This window comes from Hippopotamus amphibius, chromosome 15 (genome assembly GCF_030028045.1).
Source record: "Hippopotamus amphibius kiboko isolate mHipAmp2 chromosome 15, mHipAmp2.hap2, whole genome shotgun sequence".
NCBI lineage: Eukaryota > Metazoa > Chordata > Mammalia > Artiodactyla > Hippopotamidae > Hippopotamus > Hippopotamus amphibius.
In genome coordinates this window covers 20,581,019-20,591,370 of record NC_080200.1, presented here as the reverse complement: position 1 = coordinate 20,591,370, position 10,352 = coordinate 20,581,019, and the positions used below count along the sequence as shown (strand labels likewise).

At 43.2% G+C, this 10,352-nt stretch overlaps 1 protein-coding gene across 25 annotated transcripts in view; it reads left to right on the top strand.

Annotated features, from left to right (window-relative positions):
- Positions 1-5,012: 5,012 nt before the first annotated feature.
- The window catches only part of ZFP62 (ZFP62 zinc finger protein), a 49,618-nt gene continuing 44,278 nt past the window's right edge, over positions 5,013-10,352 (top strand). For 24 of the 25 annotated variants that reach the window (XR_009049197.1, XR_009049196.1, XR_009049195.1 and 21 more), the window contains exon 1: positions 5,013-5,108. Coding sequence is in view for 8 of the 25 variants with exons in the window: in XM_057709070.1 (XP_057565053.1) it covers position 5,108 (1 nt within the window). In the remaining 17 variants the exon portion in view is untranslated. Of the gene's footprint in view, positions 5,113-10,352 lie in introns of all 25 variants that reach the window. The other variant, XM_057709062.1, reaches the window with a different exon arrangement.

Below are 10,352 nucleotides of genomic sequence, written 5' to 3'. Positions count from 1 at the left end.
CCACAATAAGAGAAGCTACCGCAATGAGAAGCCTGCACACTGCAACAAAGAGTAGCTCCCTCTCACTGCAACTAGAGAAAGCCTGCACACAGCAATGAAGACCCAACACAGCCAATAAATAAATAAATAATAAAAAAATTGATTACTCTTCACTTTTATGGTTTTTGAATTTTGTGTTAGAATAATAAAGAAAAAAAAATCCTTCCCATTCCAGTATAATCTAAATACTGTGTTTCTTTTTTCTAATACTTTTATGGAGGTGGTAGCAGCAGTGGTGATGGTTAGTGTGGGCAAGTTTTACATTTAATTTTTTGGCACATCTGGAGTTTATCATGGTATAAGAACAGAGGTTTGAATCCAAACATGCTTTGCTAATGTTTGACAGTTGTCCCCACACCATCTTTTCCCCACTGATCTGAAGTGCAACATGTATCAGATACTAAAAACCCATGACTCTTTAGGTCTATTTTCAGTCTTTATGTTTCATAATTACACCAACTTAATATTCTAGAACAGTGCTCCCCCATCACATGGTTTTTTCTTTCACGCATTTTCTAGCTACAAACAAGCAAGCAAGAGCTTGTTCATTTTCCCACATGAACTTTTTTATTTTTTTAAATAAATTTATTTATTTATTGGCTGTGTTGGATCTTTGTTGCTGTGCGTGGGCTTTCTCTAGTTGTGGTGAGCGGGGTACTCTTCAATTCGGTGCACAGGCTTCTCATTGTGGTGGCTTCTCTTGTTGCGGAGCATGGGATCTAAGCACACAGGCTTCAGTAGTTGCAGCATGTGGGCTCAGTAGTTGTGGCTCGCAGGCTCTAGAGTGCAGGCTCAGTAGTTGTGGTGCATGGGCTTAGCTGCTCTGTGGCATGTGGGATCTTCCTGGAGCAGGGATCAAACCTGTGTCCCCTGTATTGGCAGGCAGGTTCTTAACCACTGTGCCACCAGGGAAGTCCCCCACATGAACTTTAGAGTCAGTGGTGTGTTGCTAAAGAAGATTCTGTTGCTAATTTTTATTGGGGTCATTAGTTATAGATTCATTTACAAATGACATTCTCATGCTGAATCCAAGCCTGTGAATGGTGTATTGGAGAATCTTTCCATAACTTTAGTCAATCTTTTGTGACCCCTGGAGCAATGTAACTTTTATTCACATAGGTCTTGCACATATCCTGTTAATTTCTGGGTATTTGGCCTTTTGTGTAATTGTTTCTACTGTAAACATAGTCTTTCCTTCCATTATTCTAATTCTGGTTTGTACATAAGGAAACAATTGGTTTCTGTATGTTAATTTGGAACCACACCCGTTACAGAATTCTCTTCCTGTTCATTCTTGTTTTGCTTTTTGCTTTTTTTTTTTTTCAGCTGAAACTCTAGGGCTTTCCAAAAATAAAATATTTTAATCTACAAATAGGATAATTATACCCCTGCTTTCCAATGTTTATATTCTGCTTGCTTTTTCTTTATCCAGCTGCAATGGGAAATAATGGTAAGAGAGGTAACATCCTTGTCCGGTTCTCTACTCTGATTGTTTCCAATGCTTCTTGACTCTTCTTGCCAACTATTCCAAGGAAAACACAGAAAAACCTTTTGCACACTATTATGCATTACAGCACTGATCTATTAAAAAAAAGGCAGAACTTAAATTACTAACAAAGGAAATGTTGAAGAGATTATAGGTCAACAGAATATCACAAAGAGTAACAACATGGAAAATAACTATAATTTTATTTGTAAAAATACTGTCTAAAATTTTGAGATATAGCACAATTATAACTATGTAAAAAGGTCTGAAAATTGGTGATAGAAAGGGAAAGAAGTTTACCAAGATGTTAACAGTGGTTGTCACTGGGTAACAGGATTAAACACGATTAGTCTTCCTAATTTTTCTCTTTTCCAAATTTTACGTGTGAGTTGATATTATGCCATAGTGGGAGAAGGACTTTTGACCAAATTCAGGGACAGAAAGTAGAGTTGTAAGCAAGCCCCTCTGGGCATAGCTCAACATTAATCTACTTGAACCACTCCAACGGGGGCAGATGAACCCTAAAGGAAGGGCAACATCATTGCTGCACCTTTCAGCCTTCTAGAGCAGCGTCTAGAAATGTAATCTAGAAATGTAATGCCAGCCATATATATGATTTCTGATAGACACGTAAGTGAAAAGAAACAGGTGAAATTCATTTTAACAATATATTTTATTTAACCCAATAAAACCAAAATATTTCATTATGTAATCAACATAAATAATTAAAATTTTACATTCTCTTTTCCTATCGAGACTGAAATCCAGTGTGGATTTCACATTTACAGCACATCAAAATTCAGACTAGCTGTTTCATATGCTTACCATATGTGAATAATGGCTAACATTGGCCTGGGGAGGTCTAGACACTGCTCTGATTTGTAGATTTCCAGAAGAGACAGGTATTAGAAAAGGCGAATGCACACGCCTGCGTGTGTGTGTGTAGACACAAGGCCAAACAAAAGGTGCCTGGAGTATAACAAAGCTCATGGAAGAAAAAAAATCATCTAAAATAAAAATCACCTGAATAAAGATTATGTGGGCTTCTCAGTGATTCCCATCTCCCCCCTCCCCAGCCCCCCACACCCTCAAATACCTTTCACTGAGCAAAGCCACCCAGTCTGGATATAAATATTTTTCTACTTTGCTACATAAAGGAAAAAAAAACGCAATCTTCCTCTGCCATGGATGGTCGGCAAGCCCACCATAGCAACCTTCAATCTGGAGTGTGAATCCTTCAGGAGGCATGTGAGGAACTGCCCAAAGCAACTTCTAGAGCCCTGCTGTCCAATAAGGTGGCTATTAGCCACATGTGATTATTTAAATTAACTGTAATTGGAAATTCAGATGTTCAGAGAACTAGCAACTTTTCAGCTGCTCAATACCTACAAGTGTTCCAGGCTACTTTTGGGGGTAGCTCAAAATCCCAATCCTCAACATGTGCATGTGCTTCTGTTTAAAACCACACAGTATGAGCAAGTCCTGGGATCCTGCTCCCAGGGTTTGAAGCTGCCTGGGTCTATGACAGAGCGCACCTCGTACTGATATGGAGCCAAATGAATCAAAGACTCATTGCTACAAGGAACCCCCTTCTATTCCTTCTATTTACCGGCATCTATAAAAAATGTAAAAGAGGTGAGGAAATGATGCTGAACATTTGCTCACTAATTTAGAACAGGCAGATAACTAGATATGAGCAGAAAAGGGAGGGGCACAGGCCAAATGTCAGGAAACCATCTATCTTGTGAAAAACGGGGGTCCTCGGGCAAACAAAGAAAAGCAGGAACCCCCAGACTGACAGGAAACAGCACATTTTGGGGTCATAAGTGTCCTGGAGGCAGACAAAGGTGGGAAAGGGTGGGAATCTCCAGTGTCCAGATGTAACCTTTTGCCCAATATGCACGCCCTCGTTAGAATAAAATTAGCCTTGCAGATAAGAAGTTCCCATCATGCACCAAGGCCATGACACTACCCATCAAGGCTAAATAAGGACAAAAACACCTCCTCCTTTCTGGAAGGTGGAGCTGGGATGAAAATCACGAAATACGACCCCAACCCTCTCTCTCCCCAATGAATATTCCTTCCATTCGTTTCTGCATCACCAGCTTGCCAAAGAAACTGAGAACAGCTACTCACCTGAGTCTGCCCTCTCTTCCTTTCAGAGCCTACTACCGCTTAAATCCTCACTTTGCTTTCTTTACCGCCATGTCTCATCTCTGATTTTTTTCTGCCGTGAGACAAGAACCTACTCTCCTGTAACAACTCCAGCGTTAAGTAAAATCCATCCAAGTAACTTGCAAATATTAAACTGTTAAAAAAATCCACCTTATTAAAAGTTGTGCTTCCAAAGCATTTTGCTTTTTGCCTAAGAATTGATAGTAATATTGTGCAACATATGTACTTTCATTAATAATCCAGAAAATATTTAACACGAGAAAAAAAATGGAAAAACTTCTAATTTTGTTATGGAAATGCATGCTAGGGTGAACGATAAAACAAAGCATAAAACTATGTTACATTAGAATCAAATTCGGTGATGCACGTAGAATTAAAATATTTTAGATTAGGATAAAAACCCTGTGAGGGACATAAAAATATAGCTTCAAGGAAAATCCCCCCAAAGATGTAAAATTTCTGCCCATTTAAAGTGGATGACAGTATCAAATCGTCACGTACTTAAGAGTCCTTTGGATAGCGCTTCCTAGGTGGTGAAGTGGTTGGGAATCTGCCTGCCAATGCTGGGGATATAGGTTCAATCTCTTCTTCTTCTAGGAAGATCCCACATACCACAGAGCAGCTAAGCCCGTGTGCCACAAAAAAAAAAAAAAGTCCTTTGGATGCGTCTTAAAGAATGAAAATCAGTTTTTTTTTTTTAATGTCCATATTCACAATGTGCCCTCAAAATCTTTTGCAATTACTTCAGCTTAAGAGAAAAGATATTTAGATGTTACTGTCAAAAGAGTACATCCCCTCTCCGTCATTTCAAGATGGGGCTTCAGGAGCCAACACCGGGAGGTCACTGCCCTGCTGCCGCCGCTGCAGGCTTGGGGTCAGGTCTGGCCCCTGGCTGCCCGGCCGGGAGCGCTTTGCAGGCGCTCGCAGGGGGCAGGGGCCCTCCGGCCGCCGCGCCCGCCCCTCGCAGACCCTCGGGGGCCCCAGGACCGCCGCTCTCCTCAGCCCTCACGCCTCCCTCCCGGGGGCGTCCCCACACCCTCACTTTGCAAGTAGTTACGTTTAAACACAAAGGTCGTTAGGTCTTTATCCTACCGAGCCACTTATTTGCTTTATTGTCCGCCCCACCCCTAAACGTAAAGTCCTCCGAACACTGGAATCTTCGCGGGTTCGCTACCCGACTCGCGCCACAACAAGCGCAGGATTTGTAAATGAACAACGCTCTCTCTGAGCCCACGCCCTCGCGCAGCGCCGCGGGTCACGTGCCCGAACGGGAACTACCATCGAGTTAGTCCTCCAGCCTCCCAGAGAGGACTCCAAAGTGCCCAGGAGCCGGCCTGGGTTTTTCCGGCTGTGCCGTCCGCGCTTTTGTCCCGCCGGCGGCCGGGCTCCCGCGGCGCCGCCACAGCCAGTACGTGAGTCCGAGGCCGCCCGGGCTCCCGCCCCCGGCCCTAGCCTGCCACGCCCTTCCCTTCTTGGCAGGGTCCTGGCTACCCTTCGGGTCTCGGGCGGGACCCGGGAGGAAGCGCGCCCCCTCCCCACACAGACCTCAGGACGCGCGTTCCGGGGAAGCGGAGGGGAGGGAAGACGTCGGGCCGGCCGAGGGATGTAGGGTGCGCCCCGGGACATACTAGGCTCCCCGGGGGCCCCAACTCCCGACTGTCCGAGCGAGTCAGGGCCGGGTTGGGGCTGCCCGGCGCGTGGAGAAGGGCTGGGGCCCCGCACCCGTGTTTCTCAACTCTTCGCTGTTGTCTCCGGCGGGAGGGGAACCCTGAAAATTAGTGCTTTAAAGTAAGCCTCCAGTTGTGCCCCCGTGACAGTTAAGTTTGGCCCTGGATTTGAGAATGAATACTAGAGTTGGGGGGACCCCGAGGGATGATGTGATTTGAGCCCCCGCCTCCCCCCCCCCCCACCTTTTTTTTCTTTGATGGGGCAGTGATGTTGAGAGACTCTTGCCGCAGGTGTGCATCGAGCCGCTGGGAGGCGCTTCCCGGCCTTCGCCCTAGGGAAGCTCACCTGTTATACAGACAGGGGATTAGGCTGCCTGTGGCTGCCCGTCGCTGCCTCTCACAACATGAGAAGGGATTGACTAGGTAGGGAGAAGAAGGTCGAGGAGGCTCCTAGACCTGGGAACAGCCTGCGGGAACCCAGGCGTGGGGATGTGAAAGAGGAATGCGGGATGCCGGGGCTGGGTGTGCTTCTCTTGAGACTTTTGGACTAGGAGGCCACCCGGAGTGTTTTCTTTTTGAAAGCGCGAGGATTTTTTTTCTTAAATAAGTTTTTGACTATGTGATGTATTTATATGGTTCAGATATTAAAAATATGAAAAGATGTCAGCGAGAAGGTTTCCTCCTGCCCAGCCATCTTCCTAGGCCCAACCCCAGTAGATAACCAATCACATTTGTTAGGTTATTTGAGTGTGTCTTTCCAGAGTTTCTTTATGCAAACACTGGCAAATGTAGTTAGTTCCTCCTTTTTTCTCACAGGTGGTAAGGTATGTTCAGAGTTCTGCCCCTTGCTTCTTTTGCTAAATCTATGTTAGAGGTCATCAGAACACAGAGCTTTTTTTGTTTGTTTTGTTTTGTTTTGTTTTTAACACAGCGCTGTGGTATTGGGTTGGCCATTGTTTGGATGTCCCATAATTTTTTAGATCTATTCAGGCTATTAGAGTTGTTTCCAGTTTCTTTGTTACTTTGAACAATGGCACACCCAGTGACATTTTACCAGGGCGTATCTGAGCAAGGGTTTTTAAAGAAGGGATTAACAATCATAAAAAAATTTTGTTTTACATTAACTCTGCCAGTTACTGGTAGATTGTTAAATATGTCAAATCATTATTGTAATAAGTCATGTAGAATGTTTAAAGAACAATAAACCAAATAGCTTTTCTCTCCTGAGACTTGTGTTTATTATACTTAGCCATACAGTAGCCTAATAAACCAAATGACTCTCTTCAAGCCAGTCTCTGTCCATTTAGCTTCAGAAAATCTCTCAGCCTCCCTTTCAGAATCTCCTTTGCTTACCTTATTCCTTAGGATGACTAGAAATCTGTTCTCCATTACCAGATATGAGAATGTTCTATTTCCTTTTTCACCTGAAGGAAAAAATCACCTTTAATCATAAGGATTGAGCCGTAGAACCAACTTATGTTAACCAATTACAGTTCTGATACTCAAACTAAATGCAGTAACTAAAGCACAAATCATACTCTCTCTCTTCCCATCTGCATATCCTTTTTCTCCTTAGCCTCATCTTTCATTTGTCCCATCCTCCCACTTCTGTCTTCTGAGTTGGTAAGCATTCCCTCTTATTTTTCTCTTTTTCTTTCTCTGGTCATCTCCAAGTCCAGTATAATATCCAAGAACTTAAGACACAGAATTCAGATGGTAGATTGATTTGTGGAATATGGTTGGTGCTATGGAAATCCACGATAGCTGCAGGTGTGTTGCACTGGTTGCTTGCTGAAGTGTTGTTAAGGCAGGAATTTTCAGCCAGAGTGAGCCACAATTCCTCTCTTGTGAGTTGTCTACTCGTGTGAAGTGGCTCCTGACTCCCCTGGGCAGGAATAGTAAGAACAACAGGTTCTTACTATTTTGCATGTTCTTTTCTAGTCGTTGGTAGAAAATGAACAACATGAAGCACAGAGGTGCCCAGAGGTTGTGGGTCATGTATAATTTGGGAGGAGTGGATGGTTTTCTGTGGCTGAAACTTTTAACTGATGTAACTAGGCTACTGGGATGTAACCAGTTCTCTCTCTGTTTCAAACTGGTTAGAGAGGAGTTCCCCATCAGCCTTGAGAACTTTTAAGAAATTAAAACTGTACGTCCCTCTCTCTATGCAGGAGTTGTGCTTTTGGAAGGATTCCTTTCTTGTGTTATAGGGGACACATGAACTAGCCACCACATCAGTCTTGATTGGATTATAATAACCTCCTTCCAGACTCCAGGACTCAGTTCTCCCTCCCACCCCAATCCATTCTTCCATTGCAACAAGTATGAGTGATCTTTATTTCTTTTAATTTTATGTTATAAAAAATGTAAACATAGCAGGAAAGTAGAATAGTACAATGAGCTCCATACATCCCTTACTCAGATTCAACAGTTATTAGGATTCTGCTACATTTGTTTCCGTTTTCCCTTTTTTGTTTTTCTTTGTTGAGGTATTTTAAAGGAAATTCTAGACATCATGCCATTTTACCCTAGCATACTTTAGTCTTAAAAAGAAACCTTCAAAGATAGCCACAATGCCATTGTCTCACACCATCCTAAATTAATTCTGATTCTTTGATTTTATCTAACAGGGATTGGCAGACTTCTGGGTCTATGGTCTGTTTTTGTATGGCCTGTAAGCTGAGAATGGTTGTTACATTTTTAAAGTGATGCTAAAAAGCAAACCAAAAAAAGGAAAAGAAAAACAAGTAATAGAGTTGTATGTGGCCCACAAAACCTAAAATATTTTCTTTCTGGCCCTTTACTAACTCCTGATTTGACTGAATAAGTGATCTTTCAAAATGCATATCGAGGTTTGTCCCTCTTTGCCTAAAACCCCTCTGGATCAAGTCTGGACTCCTTAGTATGATGGGCAGACCTTGGTGCAGTCCTTATTTTTGCCCACCTATCCAGTTGTGCCTGCCATCTTCTGTTCCAGATGTCCAGAGGGTGGTTTACACCTGTTCATCCCTCTGCTAGAACTATCCCTCTCTTCTTGAAGCTCTTCCTCATTCTTTGAAGCAGTCTATCCCTACCCCTTCTTCCCTCATCCTTGCCTAGCACCTGCCATTGTTATTGTGTGTTGGTTGTTCTCCTGCCAGACTCTCTTACTAGTTTGCAAGTTCTGTTGGCCCGGACTTGCATATCCATCTCTGTGTCCCTAAGACTAGCCCAGTGGCTGGAGAGGAAAGGAGGATATGGATCATTATAGAAGTTCCTTGGGCAGTACTCAGTCTCAGAGATAACTAAGATACCAGAATGTATCTTCAGTATTGTTTGTAAGGATAACTTAATATTTTGTTATTCTCGTCGTTGTCTTTACAGTTTAGCAGTTGTCTTCACAGTTTAGCAGTTGTCTTCGTCCTTGTGGACTGCTGTAACAAAATACCACAGACTAAGTGGCTTATAAGCAACAGAAGTTTATTTTTCATAGTTCTGGAGGCTGGGAAGTCCAAGATCAAGGCACCAAGGGGTCTCTGTGGGGTCTCTTATAAAAACGCTAATCCCACTCATGAAGGCTCCACTCTCATGATCTAAGTATCTCCCACAAACTCCCCACTCCTAATACCATCATTATGTTTTAGTGCTTTTTTTGCCTGTGTTTTTGACTGAACTTTTGTTAGTGTTAGTATTGATTAATATCAATTTCATTGCAAACCATCTGTTTTCAATGAAGATACACACTTCTATTGCTCTGTTTTGATTTGTCATTAAGACAATGGGGTGAACTACATCAGATGATGGGAAACTCTGCTTCCACCCTTACAGAGGAGGTTAAGCAGGGCTAGAACAGGAAAACTCCTGCAGTCTGCCTAGGTCAGAGAGGTTAACAGTGAAGTATTGTGATTTCATGCAGACCAGGCCAGTCAGCAGCCAACCAAACAAGGAATCCAAGAGGATGTGAAGGGAACTGAGAATTAGCCTGTCAGAGAGAGGGGAAAGGGTCCATCTGGACCAAGGATCAGTAAGCGTGGTGTCAGCAGGGGGTGAATTAGCATGGCCCCTTTGGTGTCCAGCAAGTCACTCCAGCTGGCCAGATGCAGAAGGCCTCAAGCACCATACTAGGTAGCCTGGGAACACCTGTTGGGGAGTGTTCACGTGTGCATTTTACAGAATTCTTGACAGTTATTGGAAGAGAATTGGACAGGGATAAGAATGAAGGTAGGGAGACTATGGCAGGAGTTCAGAAGGGAATTTAGGAGGGCTTAAACTAAGGCCTTAGCAGTGGGAATGGAGTCCGGGATGGGCACATGAGAACTGTGTAGGCAGTAGAATCAGCTGGTCTTAATTGGCCTTTTGGATGTGGAGTGGTGAGGGAAAGAGAAGCACCCGAGGCGGGTGTATGTGAGCCTCTATAATTGAAGAGAGGAGTTTGGACCAAAGATGAGGCTCTGCAAGACAGCTTGTAGGATCCACACATATGTATGGAACTGCCCAGGGAGAGTATGTAGAGTCAGAAGAGAGATTCAAGGTGCAACAGGGAACCAGGAACATCCAAGGGCTAGCAGGCAGGGGAGTCAGCACGTGGCCCTGAAGAAGCAAATGCAGCATGGTCTGAGGGAAAGAATTCAGATTGAATAGATGAGGCATGAGGGGAGTTGGGACGTGAAGACCACTTTTCCAAGACACAACTGTGAACAGGGGGCAGGATGGTGAAAGCAGTACCTGGAGGGGAAGGTGTACTTGAGAGAATTTTAAATTTATATTTTTGACATTTTAAAACTTTTTATTTGGAAATAATTTCAAATATACAGAAAAATTTCAAGAATAAGTATAGTGAAAAAAATTATTCTTTACTCTTTACCTGTGATTACTTTGTTTTGTCTTCTCTCTCATGCTCTTTCATGCATATCTATCTGTGTATCTATGTATCTATGTATCTGTGTGTGTGTGTATCTATCTATCTATCTATCTATCTTTCTATCTATCTATCTATCTAATTTTTT